The sequence below is a fragment of the Lynx rufus genome, unplaced genomic scaffold, assembly GCF_022079265.1.
Source record: "Lynx rufus isolate CCGP_SWC_20201006 ecotype Redwood Valley unplaced genomic scaffold, mLynRuf1.p SCAF_1, whole genome shotgun sequence".
NCBI lineage: Eukaryota > Metazoa > Chordata > Mammalia > Carnivora > Felidae > Lynx > Lynx rufus.
In genome coordinates this window covers 3,889,609-3,910,997 of record NW_025814823.1, presented here as the reverse complement: position 1 = coordinate 3,910,997, position 21,389 = coordinate 3,889,609, and the positions used below count along the sequence as shown (strand labels likewise).

The 21,389-nt window shown below is 41.5% G+C and overlaps 1 protein-coding gene across 1 annotated transcript in view; it reads right to left on the bottom strand.

Moving 5' to 3' along the window:
• Positions 1 to 704: 704 nt before the first annotated feature.
• SGCG (sarcoglycan gamma) overlaps positions 705 to 21,389 on the bottom strand; it is a 127,138-nt gene continuing 106,453 nt past the window's right edge. The window contains exons 6-8 of the mRNA XM_047074162.1: positions 18,688 to 18,760; positions 3,559 to 3,682; positions 705 to 878 (exon numbers count right to left, since the gene is read on the bottom strand). Of these exons, the coding sequence (XP_046930118.1) occupies positions 705 to 878; positions 3,559 to 3,682; positions 18,688 to 18,760 (371 nt within the window). The remainder of the gene's footprint in view (positions 879 to 3,558; positions 3,683 to 18,687; positions 18,761 to 21,389) is intronic.

The following is a 21,389-nucleotide window of genomic DNA, read 5'->3' as shown; positions in this document are numbered from 1 at the left end:
TTGTCCTAGCTGAACCTTTTTTTAATCACCAGGAACTTGGGGGAAAATGATACCTACCTCAGAATGCCGGAGTGAGGATTAGAGGACATAAAAGACAAACTGAAGTTTGTGAAAATGTAGGTTGATTTTTATTGCTTGTTGACTATGTATAAAGAAAACATGATTGACTTTGTAGAATTTATTCCCTTGACTACATGTTGAAAATCAGATCCACCTAAGTCCCCTTAAAACCTGAAGATTTTCTCGTGAGACCTGACACGCTGTGCGTTAAAATGTGTGTGGGTTTGAGTGATATAATGGGACCACATTGAACTTTGGGGGCATTTAGACCAATGCTGTTTCCGTGGGGAATTAGACATTCACAACTGAACAGCCTAAGTTAATTCCACAAAGCAATTCAATCTTTCACTGTAGATTATCTACAAGAAAGAAGAGGAAAAGTCACAGCGGTTCTGATGAAAATAAATGTAGTGGAACAAACATTTCCTTGTTTGCTGTTGCTAGACGTCTGTGTCTCATAAGTAGACACCATTCTGAGAGCGCGTAGTTGCATCCTACTTCCGTTGGCACGTTTTTCCGTCCTCCGACTTCCCATCCACCATCTCGGTTTTATAGGATGTTAAGTTGCTCAGTGTGAAGGCCTGAGGTCGGTACCGTAAAGCTCACGGACATGAGGCAGGCGTTCGGTGGAAGATGCAGGTGGTTTAGAGGCAGACGTGACTGCTTTCGTGGCACGTCGTACCCGCGCCAGCCACAGACAGGTAAAGCTTCCCATCTGGACACACACAGATTTCATAGAGTTCTTGTGAGCTGCCGGCAGAGCCCTGAGTCCCCTGAACCAACTTGGGTAAACACACGGTTTCAGCGTCAAGCACGAGCTGTTTGGGAGAAAACAAGAGATGAAGTGGTCCAGTGGGATGAGCGGGACAGCATGAAACTCGTATCTCCAAATGCTCCAAACAGATTAGTTTTTTCTCCGCATAGAAAATGAAATGAGGCACGGGACTTAAGTCTTAGATGATCATTATATGATCAGAGTTTCTTTCTTTAAAAAAATTTTTAATGTTTATTTTTGAGAGAGAGAGACAAAGCACGAGCAGGGGAGGGGCGGAAAGAGAGGGAGACACAGAATCCGAAGCAGGCTCCAAGGCTCTGAGCGGTCAGCATGGAGCCTGACGTGGGGCTCGAACCCACAAACTGGGAGATCATGACCTGAACCAAAGTCAGACGCTGAACCAATTGAGCCACCCAGGCGCCCCTAATATTTATTTATTTTTTTTTTGAGAGAGAGACAGAGAGAGAGAGAGAGAGAGAGAGAGAGAATCTGAAGCAGGCTCCAGGCTCTGAGCTTTCAGCACAGAGCCAGATGCGGGGCTCGAACTCACAAGCCGTGAGATCATGACCTGAGCCGAAGTCGGACGCTTAACCCGCTGAGCCAACCAGGCGTCCCTTCACAATTTTTACCTGTGAATGTTGGGATTTCTGTTGATTGTTTTCCTAGAAGAGGCAATTACATTCATCCGATTAGCCACCAACCATTTCCCTAGTTTCTCAAATATTTGAAACTCTGCTGCCTTCTCGTAGGTGTGGAGGAACAGCAGACACACAGATTAACGCCAACTGAAAGTGAGTAAAAGCTATTGGGGTTTTTGCTCCTATTCTAGTTGAAACTGAAATGTAAACAAATGGTCATTAGTTGAGGTTTGAAATTCTGGGAACGAAGAAAGAAGAACCCTCTCACCGAGTAGCCAAATCTCACCCACGCCAGGGTGCTCGCTTGTTAGCAGGAATTAAGGTGTGTCGCAGGCAGGCCGAATGTTCTTCCCTGCAAACAAGGCTGGACTCTTCTTTATTTACATACTCTTATCTACAAACTCCAATCTTATTTTTTTAACTTTTAAAAAATTTTAAGTTTATTTAATTTGAGAGAGAGAGAGAGAGAGAGGGAGGGCGGGAGGGGCATAAAGGGAGGGAGACAGAGAATCGCAAGCAGGCTCTGCACTGGCAGTGCAGGGCCCAGTGCTGGGCTCGAACTCATAACCGTGAGATCATGACCTGAGCTGAAACCAAGAGTCGGACGCTCAACCGACTGAGCCATCCGGGTGCCCTCATGGACTCCGATCATATATATATAAACTGATGCGTGCAGTCTGTACCCTCGGGAAGTTGGCCACTCCTGTGTGAAGTAGTGGGTGGAACAGTATTAGAAGCAAAGCTTTGCCTTGTGGTCTGGGACACGGTCAGAGGAAAAGAAGGGAAATGTGTACTGTATTGTTTTTAAATGTGGAACCTACTCATGCTCTTGTCCAGTGCTTTGGGTTCTGTCTGCTCTCCTTTCTTATGGTTACTTGGTGATGTTTCTTTTCTAGTTATTGTTTTCCTGCTCTTCTAGCAAACTCTAGTCACTTAGTAGTCTGCATACCAGTTCCTTGCTCATCTTCGTTGCTCTTTACGGGAATATATCTTGTGGGAGGCCAGACATCTCCTCACTTGGAGCTAGCTCCCAGTAAGAAGGGACAACAACTTCAATTATGAGTCAGGCTGTATGCAATTATAAACATGACCTCATTGATGGAAACAAGTGACATTATTTCAAAATTAAAATTGGTATGTATTTTGTCAAGGTCATACAGTTGAAGTATGTAGTCACATTATGATGTGGTAATGAGATGCCAGAATTCTTCTCATGTTTGCATCTATCTGCTCCTGACATCATAACGTTTTAAGTTACAACGTGAAGGGGCTTCACCAGATGACTGTTCTATTCTCCTGGCAGGCTGCCGTTGTTGGACAGGTCCTGTCCACACACGTGGGCCACCTCTCATGGTCTACGTTTGCTACTACTGTCCCTTCCTGTTAATATTAAATTAACATAATTTAAAAATGTTGTCACCCATATTATCACATTGGTATCGTCTGTGACTTAGTTAAGCAAGTATTATTTTCCCTACTTGACAAATGAGAAGACAGGTCCAGGTCCGGAGAGGCCTGTTAACTTCCCCAAACTCAAACAGGTAACCTGTGAACTGACCTGGTGCTAGGACAATCAATATTGAGTAGTACCAAGCGCTCTACTGCTTTGTTATGAACTTTGGCTTGTGTCGGTGACGTTTTATCCCTGGACTTGAAGTTCCAGATGTCATCCTTCTTGTGGCTTTTAAAGCTCTTATTTTTCACATTTAACTTGCACGCAAACTTAATTTGGTGCGAGAAAGCGTAGCGCTCTAGGCAATACGCGCTGGTGGCTGTCATTTATGGGGAGCTCCCAGTGACCGCCATATTGAGAGAAGCCGCATCCACAGGAAGTGGCTCGGAAAATCTGCAGCGTTCTTTCCCAGATGAAAATAACAAGAGACTGGACAGCACAGATACCAGGCAAAGAATACTGTCTGGATCCAGTACAGAATAACTCTAACCTTTCTTGGCTCTTCTTGAAATGCACGATCGTCTCTTGCCTTCTTTTCAGTCGGTTTACAGATGGCCATAAATTTAACGATACCTTAATGGATGTGAGGATCACCAGGAAATACACAACAGGAGCTGGCGCACTGAACTCACCATTCCATCACTACTTTGGAAAACGATATCCATTTGAGATAGGGCCTCGATTTTCCCAGCATGAGCTTTAATATGAACACCCTTTGGGGCATCCATGCTTAGACTCCGTGTGGGAGACTCTAATCTGAAATGAGGTAAAGAAACAAACAAACACACACACACAAAAAAAAACAGTATTAAAAATAATTCCCCAGGAATCCCTCACTGACTGAATGGCGTCGCATGAAAATATAACTAATAAAGTATAAAGCACCATTGTGTCGTGCTTGAATCCCTCTAGAGTGTATATGCCTTATTGACCAATCCAGAAATAATGTGTTAGTTTCAGTAAGGAAATTAACTTCCCATCAGTGAGAGTCTACGAAATCAGAGAGATCCCATCAGTGAGAATCTACGAAATCTAAAAACGGATAAAACATTAGACAGCCCTACCCCTACGTAGTAGTTTCAGATGGCAGGGTTAAGCACCCTGCATATTACACACCAAAAGAAAATGCTACTTGTGAAAACTCTGTAAAGCTTTCTTTTTAGTGAAAACTCAAACTTGTTTGGGGGAAAAAGACAGATTTAAGGAAGGATAACATGTTCATTTGCCACCTGTTCATAAAATAGAATGCATGTTTAGCCTTGAGGTTTTGTTTGCTTTTTTTTTTTTTTTTTTTTTTTAAAGCTTAGGAGGGTTACAAATGCAAAGATTTCTTTTGGGAAAGAAATGAACTGGTAGAGTTGATATACTGGCAGGATGGAGACTGGCCTCAGCTGGCTTTGTTTTTGTAATATCTATCAGAATCTCCTTGGGACTAAGTCAAACATAGATACAGAGCCGGGAATATATGGATCAGAGAAATACCATTTGCCTCTGCCTGAAAAAACACTAAATTTCCACCAGATGGCACACCATGATCGCTTGAAAGGTTCAACCCAAGGCAACGCCTGACCCAACCTAAGGCAACCCAACCCCAAAGTCTGGAAGGCTGCTTTGACTGAAATGTTTAAAGATCAGTAAGAAGTGGAACAGGATACAGGGTACAGGTCTGTGATCCACCCGCGGCAGGGTAAGATTAGGGTAGGCTTGGGCAGGGGAGACAAAGGGAGTGGCTCCAGAGGACAGAAGTATCTAGATCGTTAATTAGCATTTGAACTGATTGAATATTTACCCCATAGACCTTTGACTCGGAGGAACTGTTACCTTCAATTGGCAAGTTTTTTGTCTACCACTCTTTGTTACAGAAAACAAAGTTTCGTTTTTTTTTATGTACATCTCAATGGGAAAAATTTGATGTTACGCATTTTGAAATTTATATTTACATTGAGTACAAGAAAACACTTAAGAGATATGTATGGGATGTATTGGTCAAATTATGTTAAGCTTAGGTTATGGGGTAACACTTAGATACATCCAGATGATTTGGTCTGTGGATTGCCTGCCCATTTTGCCACTTTGCCATCTGCTAATTATCTACATTTTTCCTGCCTGGATTGATAGAAAGAAAGGGGGGGGGTGGGGAAGGAAAGGAAGGGAGAAAAGCATGGAAGCAACTTGCAGAGGTCTGGTCCCTTTCAGGCAAACCACTGGTGATCTTGAAGACCCTAGTGAAGGCAAGTGTGCTTCAAGATCAGTCATCAAACCACAAAATGACTCCACTAGTCAGGTCCATTAGTCAGGACCAATCACTAGTTCTTAGCCAGGTTATAATACGGTGTTTCTGGAATAGCAAGTTTCTTCCCCTTTGCATCACTTCTGACCTTGAAGATGAAACGTATCAGTTCAGCACAAGTTAAGACACATTTTACCAAAAGAGGCTGTGATTAGACAGCTCTGAAGTACACATTTCCATGAACACGCTGACCAACAGTCAGATATAAAAGAACTTACTTTTTTCTCTTTTGTTATATATCTTTCGTTAGATATCGAGCCCTTTCTTCAAATATGAACATACAAATATTTACTCATGGCCGGGGGTGCCTGGGTGGCTGTCGGTTGAGTGTCCGGCTCTTGATTTCAGCTCAGGTCATAATCTCATAGTTTGTGGGATCGAGCCCCGTGCTGGGCTTTGCACTGACAGCACAGAGCCTGCTTGGGATTCTCTCTCTCCCTCTCTCTCTGCCCCTCCCCCACTCTCTCAAATAAATATTCAAAAAACATATTTAGTCGTGACTTACACGAGGAACAAAAAGTTTTGAACACTGCTCCAGAAATACACTAAATAAATAAGCTGTGTGTGTAAATACACAAACATGCTCACACACAATTCGGGTTATAAAAATACATTTAATTAAGATAATGTGATTGTTAAAGCAGGTGAGTTTTAAGCTGTGTTCCTTTTTAAGTAAAGACACACAGAATTCAGTAACTTCCCAAACTTTGGCCCGTATTCATTTTTGAGTTTAGGGCATGTAACTGGTCAATCACATCTGATTATAATATTTCTTGCTCATGTCATGTCAGTACCGTTCAAACAAAGGGGAAAAGTTATTGAAATGTATGGATAATGTTTTGATTTCAAGCCCTTTCAGGCTCCCATTAAGCCCAAATTTTGCACAGAGGATGAGGGAGCAGGGAGCATAAACGCAAACTGACAAGAAAAGCTGGCCTTGAGGCAGCACTGGCCAAGTCATGCAAGGGCTAGATTGTGTCCCCTGGCAGACCATGCCGACCACCAGGCCCTGTTCACTGTGTTCGTCTTTAATCTAAACGTGGTGGGGGAAATGCATTGAATTCATTTCACCCTTATTTATGAAGTCGCTATTATGTGCTGTTCTAGGTTTGTAGAAAAACAGTAGCAAACAAGGCAGACAAGCTTCCTGCCTTTAGGAGTCTAACATTCAAGCAGATGAAAGGCTGTAAGCAGAGGAACGACCCGATTCCAGCTATGTTTTACAGACAAATCTATTAAGTCTGCTCAAGACGGATAAGCAGCTCAGAGCTCTCCTCTCAGTGCCCACTTACACATAAATGCTGGCTAAAATACAACGGGAAAACAAAATACATTAAAACACATACTGGGCATAAAAAACAACAAGCAAAGGGCATTTTCATTGTGCCAGAAACACAAGAAACTCCTAGAGTGATGAGTGGGAGTTGAAACGCTGGAGCCCTGGAGGTACTGGGCAGACTAATGCCATGTGGACTGGTATTTTAAATCTCTACAAGGAAGGAGTGGTGGCCAACTACGGGAAGGGGGTGGGGGGGGCGGGACAGAGGTGTTTGGCAACGGGCTCTGGGCACACAGATGGGAGGTGAAACGCAGCATGGTAACAACCCTAAATCAGGCTGCTTGTTCGGGGATGTGAGCAGAGAGTCTTCAATCATGCATTAGTGTAGAACCCAAACGCACACACTATTCAGGCCTTGCAGGAGCCCAACCTGAGAAATACTTATAAACCCTGGCTTCAGAACAGTGCCCCCTGCAGGGCCCGGGCGGAAGTGAAAGTGAAACAGACATGAAAGGCAAATGGAAGGGTCTCCCCGACCCCTTCTCCCAGATGAAGAGCCAAAGGGCATGAACGCCCAGAATTGCCAAACCACATGGGCGAATCTCCCAACGTGAGGAACTAGAGATAACAGATCAGTCAGAAAGGGACTAACACGTAACTAAGTTCAGGGCATCCAAAGAGATAAATCAATGCTCACAGAACAAGACCAGAGTAGAAAAAGAAAGACTTAAAAACCAGGTAGGCAGGGGCGCCTGGGTGGCGCAGTCGGTTAAGCGGCCGACTTCAGCCAGGTCCCGATCTCGAGGGCCGTGAGTTCAAGCCCCTTGTCGGGCTCTGGGCTGATGGCTCGGAGCCTGGAGCCTGTTTCCGATTCTGTGTCTCCCTCTCTCTCTGCCCCTCCCCCGTTCATGCTCTGTCTCTCTCTGTCCCCCAAAAAATAAATAAACGTTGAAAAAAAAAAAAACAAACCAACCAGGTGAGCAGGTGCGCCTGGGCGGCTTAGCTGGCTGGGCGAACGGCTCTTGATTTTGGTTTTGTGTATGATCTCACGGTGTGTGAGATCGAGCCCCCAGTCAGGCTCCACGCTCCCAGCACGGAGCCTGCTTAGGATTCTCTGTCACTTCCTCTGCCTCTCTCTCGCTCACACACACAAAAATTAATAAGTGAAACTTAAAAAAAAATGAAAACCAAGGAAGTAGAAATTCATGAAATAAAAAAATTGAAGTTTTCTGGCAGGCTGAATGGGAGGCGTGCCCCGTATGACAAGAGAACAGGACGTTGTAAAGTGGCTTTGGTAATTCAGTGGAAAAACGAGAAATGTAAAATCTGAAATAGAAGTTTAATGTTTTTCAATGCATAAAATAAAGCACATAGAATTTCAAAGGGAACTAATGACTTTTAAATACAAATGTAAAAATATCTTTCAATGGGTGCTACAGCAATTTATGAGCTTGATTGGTGATGTATTAAATAAGATCTGGTCGGAGGTCTTACAACTAGTGTAATTTCAAAGCAGGGAAGAGCGTGTAACGTCTTCTGTGATACTAGCTATAACCTTTACGTGATACTGAGGTACCTCTGGCTTCTACAGACGAAAAAGTCAGAGAAACTGCTGATACTACTGTGGTTTGTTGCCTCTCATTTATAGCTGAAGGAATGCAAAATGTGAATTGGAGGTCAGTGAAAATGAAGGATTTCTTTTTCACATTCAAAGTCATTAGCCCGCTAAATTCTATTCTTGGATACCGAGGGGATCCACAGACCACAAGTTAAGAACGCCTGTACTCTGGAGAATGAGAAGACACAGAAATGACGAGGTCACGGTTAATCACTTTCCAGAATTCACAAATAACAAGAGTTCCTAACATTGAAGTGGCAACCTAATACCCAAGTATGAATTAAGACATACCCGGCACCCAGACACTTGGCGGTAGAACTGCAAAACTTTGAGATTAATGAGAAATATTCAGAATGAAATTGCTCACCAAAGACCCAAAAGTAATGAATAATATCTCGAGAATGCTGATGAAAATTTACCATCAGCCTAAAAATCTATCCCAGCTTAACTATCATTCCACTATGAAGGGACTAGACATTTCAGGCCCAGAGGGAAAAGTTTACTATCTATACAGTGCTTCTAGGAACTAAAACCAGAGGAAAAGAGTATTTTGCAAGAAGCAGCATTTTGCAAAAAGAGTATTTTGCAAGCACCATCTAATGGTGGACATTAGAATAATCAACACACTGTGTGGGTAAAGCTGAATACGTATTGCTTGGAAAACAGAAAACGGAGATATGAGTAAAAGCAAAGTGGAAACAAGATGGGAATAACTTAAATTTTTTTTTTTAATTTTTTTTCAACGTTTTTTATTTATTTTTGGGACAGAGAGAGACAGAGCATGAACGGGGGAGGGGCAGAGAGAGAGGGAGACACAGAATCGGAAACAGGCTCCAGGCTCCGAGCCATCAGCCCAGAGCCCGACGCGGGGCTCGAACTCACGGCCCTCGAGATCGTGACCTGGCTGATGTCGGACGCTTAACCGACTGCGCCACCCAGGCGCCCCTAAATTTTTTTTTTATAATTTGGGAAGAGAATGATAATCACTTAAACTTCATCAGAAAGTATTAATTTATCTCCATGCATGTAAAATATAAAGGGTAATCATTACAGGAATAAAAACGGAACCAGTAGAGGAAAATACCAGAGGGAAAATAAGGAAAAGCTTCTTGATCTAACCAAAGGTCAGTAAGAAGAAAAAGTGAAATGAACAAGCACAGTAAATAAAACATAATACCACAGAAATATGTCAAGTATGTCAGTGGTAACAATCAATATAAATGGTTCATTCCCCTATTAAAAGTTAGGAACTTTACTGTAGGTAGGGGGTTAAATCTCAAATCCAGAAATTTGAGAAACCGAAACATAAGATATACCCCACACGAAAAACAAATCTGGTTGGATCAAAGACCTAAATCTGAAAAGCAAATGTGGTTGTGAAAGAATTCGTTCCCTTCCTAATGCCCAAACAGTGTTTTCCAATACACTCAAGTTCCTAAGGGTTTATTTTCACTATTCTGTTCCTGGATGAAACTTCTTTTTCTTTTTTAAGATTTTAATTTTTAAGTAATCTCTACACCCAATGTAGAGCTGGAACCCCCACCTCCAAGGTGCAGAGTCATAGGCTTCACTGACTGAGCCAGCCAGGCAGACCCCCTCCTTTTTTTCTTTTTTTTTCCTGTTATTGGATGAAACTTTCAATTCTTTAAACTGTTTCCACTTGTTGAGTTGACGAAATGTACTATGTTTTGTTTTGCTATTTTATGACTTTTTCTTTTTTCTTGGAATTTCTAGAATTAAGGAAAACGAGCCACACCATAAACTGCCAATCACCATGAGGCACAAATTACTTTCACTATTTAAGTAGACTTGGAATAGTAACCTGTGATAAATGAAAAATAAATACTTGGGATGAGGAATGTGATTATGCAAGCTGTGTGAGATCAATTCAATGCTTCATTTGTTAATCATGCATTTGTAGACACTGATTTTTTATCAGTGAGTTGTTTCAAAAAACACTGAAAGAGAAGGAATTAAAATATTCCCAAGATAACACTTTCAGACCATATGCAAATATATGTGAAAACCAAGAATACATTAATAATTATCTAGGCAAAAACAGTTGATCAAAATTGACCCTTATAAAGGTAAAGGTTTAAACAGACAAGTTTCTCCAAGAAGAAGAATTGGGGGTGCCCGGGTGGCTCAGTCGGTTAAGCATTCGACTTTGGCTCAGGTGACTATCTCATGGTTCATGAGTTTGAACTCCACATCAGGCTCTGTGTTGACAGCTCAGAGCCTGGAACCTGCTTTAGATTCTGTGTCTCCCTCTCTCTCTGCCCCTACCCCGCTCGCACTCCCTCTCTGTCTCTCAAAAAATAAATACGTGTTAAAAATTTAAAAAAAAAATCAGTAAAAGAAGGATTGCGCTATTTTTTTAATGTTTATTTACTCTGACAGAGAGAGACAGAGAAGGAGTGAGGGAGGAGCACAGAGACGGAGACAAAGAATCGAAAGCAGGTTCCAGGATCTGAGCTGTCAGCACAGAGCCCGACGCAGGTCTCGAACCCAAACTGTGGGGTTCGAACCCAAACTCACAAACTGTGAGATCATGACCTGAGCTGAAGCTGGAAGCTTTTTTTTTTTTTTTTAGTTTTTAATATTCATTTATTTTTGAGAGAGAGAGACAGACAGACAGACAGAGCAGGAGCGAGGAAGGGGCAGAGAGAGAGGGAGACACAGAATCCGAAGCAGGCTGCAGGCTCCGAGCTGTCAGCACAGAGCTCGACACGGGACTCGAACTCACAACCGGTGACATGACCTGAGCTGAAGTCAGACGCTTACCTGACTGAGCCACCCAGGCGCCTCAAGGAGAATTGCACTCTTAAGGAATTATATTTAAAAAATTAATCAGGCCCATATGGTTCCAGGGAGAATTCCACCAAAAACCTTCAGAGATCAGAGCATCCCAATTGTCAACAAATCATTCCAGAACACTGAAAATAAGGGAAATCTTCCCCATTCTTGAAAAGCATGGATAACATAGTTACCCAAACCTTACGAAAATAGCACACAAGAAAGTTACAGACTGACATCACCAAAGGTATATGAACGTGAAGGTTCTAGATAGAATATTGGCAGGTGGAATTGAACACCAATTTAAGAAAAGAATGTGCCGTGACCAAGTAGAATTGATTCCATGAATGCAAGATTGGTGTGGTATGAAAAAGCCATGAACATGATGCACTGTATTAGTACATCTAAAGAACACATAAACATGACCATCTCCACAAGGGCCAAACAGTCTTTGACAAAGTCTAACGGCCATTCAACACAAAATAGAAAATGGTACTTATTTGCTTTATAAAACACGTATTCACATCGTCTTCATGGGGGAACACCGGGGGCATCTGCATTCAGACTGGGAAAAGGCAAGGGTTATGCTACGCCCACTTCTTTCTCACGTGGCGCTAACAGTGCTGGGACATGGGATGAGATATCAGAAACCAATCAGAGAAACAGAGTTGGAAAAGAAGGCGCAATAGTATATTTATCTGCAGATGATAGGACAGCGTACCCGAAAACCCTAACGAGCCAACATAAAACTGACTCAAAGAATAAAAAGTTTGGTAAGGTTGTTTATACAAAATTATCACACGGCAATCAGTAGCTTTCATATCCACAGTGGTAACTTGTTAGGGGATATAATCGCGACAAAGGTGAGCTTTGGGGTAAACTTATTAAAAGAAAATCTTTATTTCTGAGAGACAGAGAGGGAGAGAGAGAGTGAGCGAGCAGGGGAGGGGCAGAGAGAGGGAGACAGAGGGTCTGAAGCTGGCTTTGAGCTGACAGCAGAGAGCCAGATGTGGGGCTTGAACTCACGAACTGAGGTCATGACCCGAGCCGAAGTTGGACACTCAACTGAGCCACCCGGGTGCCGAGCTTAGCGGTAAACTTCCAAGAAATGTGAAAAACATACATAAGGAAAACTTCTAAGTATTCCTGAAAGGGCAAAAATGGATTTCAACAAATGGAAAGACATCCCATGTTTTTCGGGTAAATAATGACATAAAGATGTCAGTTTTCCCCGAGTTAATTTATGAATTTAAGATAATCCTAACAAAAGAATATGCTTTTCTTGAACTAGATAAGTTAATGCTCAAGTTTGGAAAAATAAGCGAGAACTGGCAGAGAAATATTGAAAGCTACAAGGGTATGTGTGCATGTGTGTGACAGAGAGAGAGAGAGAGAGAGAGAGAGACGGAGCATGAGCAGGGGAGGGGCAGAGAGAGAGAGAGAGAGAGAGGGAGACACAGAATCCCAAGCAGGCTCCAGCTCTGAGCTGTCAGCACAAAGCCCGACGCGGGGCTCAGACCCATGAACTATGAGATCATGACCTGAGCCGAAGCTGGACGCTTAACCGACTGAGACACCCAGGCGCCCCTCTACAAATCCATTTTAAAGAGTCATTAAAGAAGCAAAGGAGATGGAAGGCAGTTCCAGGAGAAGCAGCCTTAAATAAAAAGGGAACGATTTATAAGATCTGAAGAGAAGGCTGAGTATTTAAATAACAAAATAAAAATGTGAAAGATGCCGAACCACACTAGTCCCTAGGGAAATGAAAAGTAAAATAACACAAGATAACATGAAACAGATCATCAAGTCTGACAGTGCAAAATACAGGTAAAAAGGTGAGGAAAGACAGACCCTTACACTGCTCGCGGAGCAAGAAATCGGATCAGGCACTTTGAGAGGCACACTGGCCAGGTTTGGCAAAGTTCCGTATGTTCACATCCCAAACCCACGCTTTGTAAAACTTGGTAGAATAGACAACTCAGAGCAGGGCTCTCCGTCCTAAAAGATATCTGAAAAACTACGCACCCGTTACACGGTTTTAAGTTAACGTTGTGTTTTTCGTAAGTTTAAGTATTTGCAAAAGATATCATTTCTGCATATTATACACACCGTCATTTTGAAATAACACTCATCACTTTACAGTGTATTTGATGGAAAGTAAAAATCACGGAGATTCGATATCGACCTCCTTTGGGTTACAATTCAATATGCTAAGATTTTTTTTTTCCTTAAATCGTCCAGCTGTGACTGGGAGTCCTTCGACTGGGAGCTCGTTCGTTTGGCTTCTGGGTCTTCTTGACGTACCCTCGCTGTTTTGATTTTTGAGCACAGCTTATTCACTGGCACTGCAAAATGCTGCAAATTCATCTGACATTCGCTGACCCTGTCCTAGAATGAGCCATTTCTTCAAAGAACCCTGATTTCTTTTATTGCAGAATGAGATGAGGAACCAACTGCTGAGTGACACGGAATTTAATTACCTGATCGCTCACTTCTCGAATTTCTATTCTGTTATTTTTCAAATCTGCCATTTTTATACGACTGTGACATTGCCTAACCTTGTATTCAAAATTTTGTTCTCTTTGAGGGCACCTGGGTGGCTCAGTCGGTGTGGCATCCGACTCCGGCTCAGGTCATGATCTTGTGGTTTGTGAATTCCCCTGATGGGCTCTCCGCTCTCAGCACAGAGCCCCCTTCAGATCCTGTCTCCCTCTCTCTCTGACCTCCCCCGTCTGTTCTCTCAAAACTAAAAATAAACATTAAAAAAATTTTTTTAAAAGAATACATTTTTTTCTCTTTGAGCCTTTTATTCATATCTTTTAAAAATCTCTCACTTTGCTCTCTTACTTAGAGTTTCAGGAGGTAACTTGTAGTGGCTGCTAATTCTCTGTCTTTGCATTATTATTATTATTGTAGTAAACGCATCTTCAGCAATGACTGTCTTCCATAGGTGTTTTTATGTCATGGGTAATGGGATACTTTCTTCAAAGTAGTTGGACTTCAGTGCAGTTTTTAACATTAATTTTCCAGCTCTGAGATCTTATGAGGCAGTGTGGATATAGCCCTCCTGTCTTGGCCAAGCAAAGGCCTGTAGTTTCTGATTTCTTTTGGGTCACCCAACCCAGGGCCCAAGTCGCAGCATCTTTAGACGACCAGGCAAATTTTCTACAATAACTTCTCTGGGAGACCAGGGTGTACAGGGCGTCTCAGCCTGAGCATTTCACACACACTAGGCTGTGGCTTGGCATCCCGTCCCATAATACATTAAGGTCCCGGCCCCCCATCTCTACGGGATCCTGATTCTCTAGCAGTACATTAGCTCAGCTCTGACAATGAATTTCCTCTTTGTTACTGAGACCTAAGGATGAGCTTGTCTCGCTTTCTAGCTGAACAATGTTTGTAAGTCTACAATATAGATTTGTAAGTATTTATTTCCTTCCTCCCTCCCTCTCCCCTTCCTTGCCTTCCTTGCCTTCCTTCCTACTTATTTATTTATTTAGAAGTAAACTCGTATTTACAAGTGTTTGAAACAGGAGCAAATGTTTCCGCGTCCTCTCCTTTTACTTTACCTAATGAAGACACACCTGTATTACTGACCAGGTGCTAGGCATTGTTTCCAGCAACTTACAAACAGTCACTTAGTCAATTGCCGTCGCATCTCTGTTGGGTTGCAGAGTTTACCCTGTGATGTTAATGTTTCCCGATTCCTTAAGTTTCAGTTCAAATGCTTCCTTCCCTGTGACGTCATCTCAGATAACCCCGGGAGGATTTTGAGCTTTTTCTCCTATGCCCTCACTATATTTTGGACTTTCATCGGAGCAAGGAACTATATTGTTCTAACCCATTTCACTTCCCAACAGACTTTAAAATCATGAAGAGCAGGATCCATGCCTTTTATTAGTGCAGAACCAGCATCTACCCTGGCACAAAAACACGTCTGGTACATTTTTGCTCAATTTTTTGAAAAAACAATGAATTCTGGGGCGCCTGGGTGGCTCGGTCGGTTAAGCGTCCGACTTCGGCTCAGGTCACGATCTCGTGGTCTGTGAGTTTGAGCCCCGCGTCGGGCTCTGGGCTGACCGCTCAGAGCCTGGAGCCTGCTTCGGATTCTGTGTCTCCCTCTCTGTCTACCCCTCCCCCGTTCATGCTCTGTCTCTCTCTGTCTCAAAAATAAATAAACATTAAAAATATTTTTTAAAAAAAGGGAGAAAGGGGGCGCCTGGGTGGCGCAGTCGGTTGAGCGTCCGACTTCAGCCAGGTCACGATCTCGCGGTCCGTGAGTTCGAGCCCCGCGTCGGGCTCTGGGCTGATGGCTCGGAGCCTGGAGCCTGTTTCCGATTCTGTGTCTCCCTCTCTCTCTGCCCCTCCCCCGTTCATGCTCTGTCTCTCTCTGTCCCAAAAATAAATAAACGTTGAAAAAAAAAAATTAAAAATAAATAAATAAATAAAAAAAGGGAGAAAGAAAAAAAGAAAGGCAATTAGAAGCCTCTGTAAAACCCAAAAACTATTGAAAAAATTATGCTTCTGAATATAAAGGAAAATAAAAAGTTGCATGACATTGAACAGTTGATGGCATATAAAAAGAAAAAGATGGAGAGAAGAATAAAGAGCATATATTTGGGGGCGCCTGGTTGGCTCAGTCGGTTAAGCGGCCGACTTCAGCTCAGGTCACGATCTCACGGCCCGTGAGTTCGAGCCCCGCGTCGGGCTCTGTGCTGACAGCTCAGAGCCTGGAGCCTGTTTCCGATTCTGTGTCTCCCTCTCTCTCTCTGCCCCTCCCCTGTTCATGCTCTGTCTCTCTCTGTCTCAAAAATAAATAAACATTAAAAAAAATTAAAAAAAAAACAATGAATTACATCACATATGAATGAACAGCAAGTCAAAATGAAGGCAGCGTGTCAGAGTTCATACTGTCCTTGTGACTGATTTTGCTATAAGAAATGCAAATCTAGTTTAAATACAAATTAATTATCTTTTTTCTTAAATAGTAATTGTCACCCTTCTCTGACTATCATTTGAGCAAATAGCAAAATTTAAATTTGTGATATTTACACATGTATATTTCAGAGATATATTTGCAAATGCATTATGATCGCAACCCTACAAAATCCACATTCTTTCCTCTCAGGATATTCTAGAATCATTTTCACTGTACTTGGGCCAAGAATAGTAATGGTACTGGACTCAGAAAGAAAAAGTGGGAGAAGGTTTATAGTAAGGATTTACAGAAGAAAATACGACTATCATATAATCGATTAGTGGAGTCTGGCTGTAAATCAAAGGATAAACCACTCAGGGGTCCACTTAGCTGGTGGAGACAATATAGTCAATGCACGTGGGCTTTGGGGTCAGAGCTGAATTTGGATGATCTTTTGGACGCTCTTTAATCTTTGCTTAGAACACGCTACTGTCTTGATCTCAGTCTTTCTGTTTTATAAAATGGGGATGAAGCTGATAATTTTTAGGGTCGAGTTGATGATTAAATGAGATAAACTTTGAGACAGCATGGAGCACAGATGCGTGACATTCAGGACATGTTAGCTGATACCTTCTAGCTTCACCCCATTCCTCCAGGAATTCTTACAAGTTCGTTATTTCCTCAGTCAATTTGGTTATAATGCCTGGGTTATGTGACGTCCCGCAGTATGTCACGTTTCAGAAAGCAAGAGGATACTTGTCTGCCATTTCTTTTTTAGCAAGGGTCTGCTGTAGGACAGGCAGATTTATATCCTGATGGACAACATAGGATGAATCGTTTAATTTCAAGCGCTGTATCTTTTAAAACAGTGACATTTAGTTCAAAAAGGAGTTTGGTATCTCTACAATTTGTATGATTTTATAATTTCAAAATGGTTTTAATGGGATTATGTTTTAAAGATATTGCATCACTTTTGTATCCTAGAAAAGTAAAATTTCTTCTTTCCTAACTATAATAATTCTGTAATATTGATCTTATGACCCTTTATCAAAATTAATGAAATTGTTCTCTAACGTAATTAGAGTCACAATTTATTTTCATGCTGCAAATGTTCTCTAAGTGGGTAAGATAAATTAAACTCTCACTTGCTTTTGACTAATATTTAATTAGACATTAAAGATAAGAGAAATGCTTAATTTCCTTTTATTCCATTTAGTGTGATTATTCACTTGGTATAATACTGATAATAAAAGTGATTATGTGTCTTCAACTTCCAGTTTACAAAATACTCTTAACCTAACAGCTTATTAAATCTTTCCCAGAATCCTTTGAGATATGTATTACTACCAGCATTTTATAAATGAGAAAAAATAGTTTCCAAAGGTTAGTTTGGCCAAGGTCACAAGGCTTCTCGGTGTAAAGCCGGGACTGTACTTTATTTCTTCTATGATACATAATATATTAGGATGTTAATTGTTCTGCCTTTATTTCAAGTTCAAATGATTTTGCTATAAGAAATGCAAATCTAGTTTAAATACAAATTAATTACCTTTTTACTTAAATAGTAATTGTCACCCTTCTATGACTATCATTTGAGCAAATATCAAAATTTAAATTTGTGATATTTACACGTGTGTATTTCAGAGATATATTTGAATATAATTTCGAGCGATGCCTTAGACTTTAGACATTTGTTTTAAAAAATAGTATTTGGGGGTGCCTGGGTTAAACTGGGCGCTCAGTAGGTTAAACATCTGAATCTTGACCTCGGCTCAGGTCATGATCTCCTGTTCATGAGTTCAAGCCCCGCATCGGGCTCTACGCTGGCATCATGGAGCCTGCTTGGGATTTTGTCTTTCCCTCTCTCTGCCCCTCCCCTGCTCGTGTGCGCACACTCTCTCTCTCTCTCTCTCAAAATAAATAAACTTTAAAAATAACTCAATAAAAAAAGTGCTTTGATTTTTTATAAAATACAAATATAATATTGGAATAAATGTCATCCGTAGTGCAGTGATAAAGTGAAATACACATAGGCACACGGAGACCCTGTATGAAGAATCCCTTTGTGGGGCGCCTGGGTGGCGCTGTCGGTTAAGCGTCCGACTTCAGCCAGGTCACGATCTCGCGGTCCGTGAGTTCGAGCCCCGCGTCAGGCTCTGGGCTGATGGCTCGGAGCCTGGAGCCTGTTTCCGATTCTGTGTCTCCCTCTCTCTCTGCCCCTCCCCCGTTCATGCTCTGTCTCTCTCTGTCCCAAAAATAAATAAACGTTGAAAAAAAAAAATTTAAAAAAAAGAAGAATCCCTTTGCATCTGGAACTGGGTGACTGTATATCTTCTGACATTAGGTAAAGATACACATTGTTGAGGACGTTATCCTAAGTGAAAGGGCCAGGCACAATGTACAAATACTATATGATTCCGCTTGCATGAGGTGCCTAGAGGCATAAAATTCACGGAGACAGAAAGTGGGATGGTGGTTTCCAGGGTTGGTGGCGGGTGAGAATAGGGAGGAGTTTACCCGCCACAGAGTATCAGTTTTGCGAAATGAAAAGAATTCTGGAGATGGGTGGTGGTGATGTTGGTACAAGAGTGCGAATGTACTTAATACTTTCGAACCGCACACTTAAAAGTGGTTAAGGTGGTAAGTTTTCTGTTGGGGGCGGATTAAGCATAGGGAATCTGTAGCACTTTTTAGTGTCCTTGGATTTTAGTAAGTTGCCACTAGCTGGTAAGTGGAACATGATGAGAATAAAGACGGTGAACGGAATAAGGCAGATGCTGGTAATAACGGCTAAAATATTATTCCAGCACATATCCAGGTACCTTCCATAAAAGAGTTTAAATGTGAACAGAATTCTTACCTCAGGTCCTGAAATGGGTCGGCTCTGACGAGTGGGGTCTCCACTGAATGTTCAAAAAGGGCGCCTTCAGGCCCTAAACAAAACCAGAGATGCAACTTTGTACAGAAGTCAGATAAACAGCATCAAGGAAATGAAACATTTAGTTTATATACTAAAGCACAAGTAGACTTTGACCTTATTGCTGAATCTGTGCAGATGGAAGCAAGAAACTGCAACTAATATACAGGAACTAATGTACAGACTGTTAACTTTTCCAGTGAGCTGAAATTATTCTCAGAGGGCACTCTTTTACAAGGAACTACAACTTTAAGGGTATAACAATTACTTTCTAATATAACCACTTAGTCATATTACAATGATGTGTGGTTATTGTAATGGACATAAGTACAAGGCAGGCATAAAGCCTATCAACTGATATGTATTATCTTTAATTTCTGCATCACTGAAATTGTCGATGCACAAATTATATGACCTTACTTCTGTTATTACTATTTGGCCTCAAAGTAATATTCCTCAGGACCTACTTGCATACATTACACTATGTTTTGTAAATGGTTTCGTAACATTACACAGATGTTTTGTAAATGGTTTCGTAAAGTAACTCTCAGTAAATCTCTGTTAATTTTCAGTGTAACTATGTTTCCCTTAGGTATGCATTCATATGAAGTATTCCCAACCAAGATGATATAAAAATGTATCATTGGTGTAACATCTGTTTCTTGTGGAAAATAGGACATATTATTTAGGGTCATATAATCTAATTTAAACTGGGAAAAAAAGCTCCACTATAAAATATCATTATATAAACAATGCATTTAAATAACTCTGTAGAGTATGATCCTGTATAACCATTTGTGTAAGGGAAGCATAGTAATTTAAAAAGCCTAGTCTTCGGGCGCCTGGGTGGCTCAGTCGGTTGGGAGTCCGACTTCGGCTCAGGTCATGATCTCGCGGTCCGTGAGTTCGAGCCCCGCATCGGGCTCTGTGCTGACAGCTCAGAGCCTGGAGCCTGTTTCAGATTCTGTGTCTCCCTCGCTCTCTGACCTTCCCCCATTCATGCTCTGTCTCTCTCTGTCTCAAAATGAATAAACGTTAAAAAAAAATTTTATAAAAAAAAGCCTAGTCTTACAATGCTAACTTTTTTTTTTTTTTTTTTTTTTAAAAAGAATGTATCACTAAGATTAGATGTAATAAATGGTCTGGTCATTTCCACTAGAAAATGTCAACAGTTTGGATGACTCCATTTTTCTCTCCTGGAACACAGAATAATTTATGATGAATGGATATTCATATGAAGATCTGTAGTAAGACTGTGGTATAAGAGGAGTTGGAATGGTGGTGAAGAGTTCACAGGACCCACACTCTGGAGTTCATGGACATAACCCAACACTGATGGGGAAATTGTTCTAGGCTGCCCCATCCTTCCCTACCCGTGGCTACTGTAGGTTCCTTCGGTTCAGAAATACAGACGTATTTCAGTAAGAATACTACTGCCCGAACAGTGGATGATATATGCCTAGACACCAGTTAGGTTTTTATGTCTACCCTGATAACTATTTATTAAGATTGATTCCACATGTGCACTGAGTATTTATGGACTGAAATGAGCTTTACAAGTGGTGCAAAAACAAGAAAGATTTCCACTGGCTTCGTAGCCAGACTCCCACATGGTGTCTCTACTGCCTCCGGTCCATTCTATCCTGCCACCAGTGCCAACGGCCTTTTGCCTTAATACTCCAAAGAAAATGCCTGGTAAGATAATAATGACCTCCATGATGACATATTCAATGACAGTTTCCATCCTCATTTTTCCTCGACCCAAATTCTGGGAACACAGTCTCTCTTGGCATCGAGAAAATGGCTCCTGTGACGTTTCTCCCACCACACTCTGCCTTTTCACACTGTTCTTTGCTGACTACCCTTCCTTTATCTGGCAGGCCCCAATGTTGGTATCTCTCAGAACTCACTTGGCCGATGATGCCCTCATTTCTATCTCTGGTCAAGACTGGAACTCTGAGCACTAAATAGCTCACATATCCAAGAGCTGACTTGGCATATCCATTTGGCTGTTTCAGACATACCATACATTTATGCATCTAAAACATTAATTGTCTAGTCTTTGTTTTGAAAATGTATTTTCCTCCTCAGCCTTCTCCAGTATCTAGAGAATAATGCCATCATCCAGAAACAAATATAATCTTTTGATCTTTGATTCCCTCTCTTAATACCTGCCACCCATTTGATCTATTGGCACATCTTTGTATGTCAGTTCTTAATTTGGAGTCATTACTGTCCTTCAGTGGCCAATGCTGCCACCTAGCCAGGTCACCAGCATCTACTGCCTGTACAGTTGACATCCTCCTAAATGGTCTTACTGTTTCCTCTCTTTCCTCCAAATAATCTATTTTCCCTTGTAATAGGTTATATTGATCTTAAAATGTATAGATCAAAAAGCACCGTTTGAAACAACTCAATGTCTTTCCACTGCATTAAAAACAAATCCGAAGTCCTTATAATGGCCAACAAGTACTTGCATGAACTGGTTTCTCTGTATCTCGCCTTACACCAGGCTTGTTTCAGACTGAAATTCCATATGATTAAAATATAAAAATCATGAAATAATATCACACAGATAAGCCCAAATAGAACAGTTATCCAAACAAATGTTGATTAAAATATAAAAATCATGAAATATCACACAG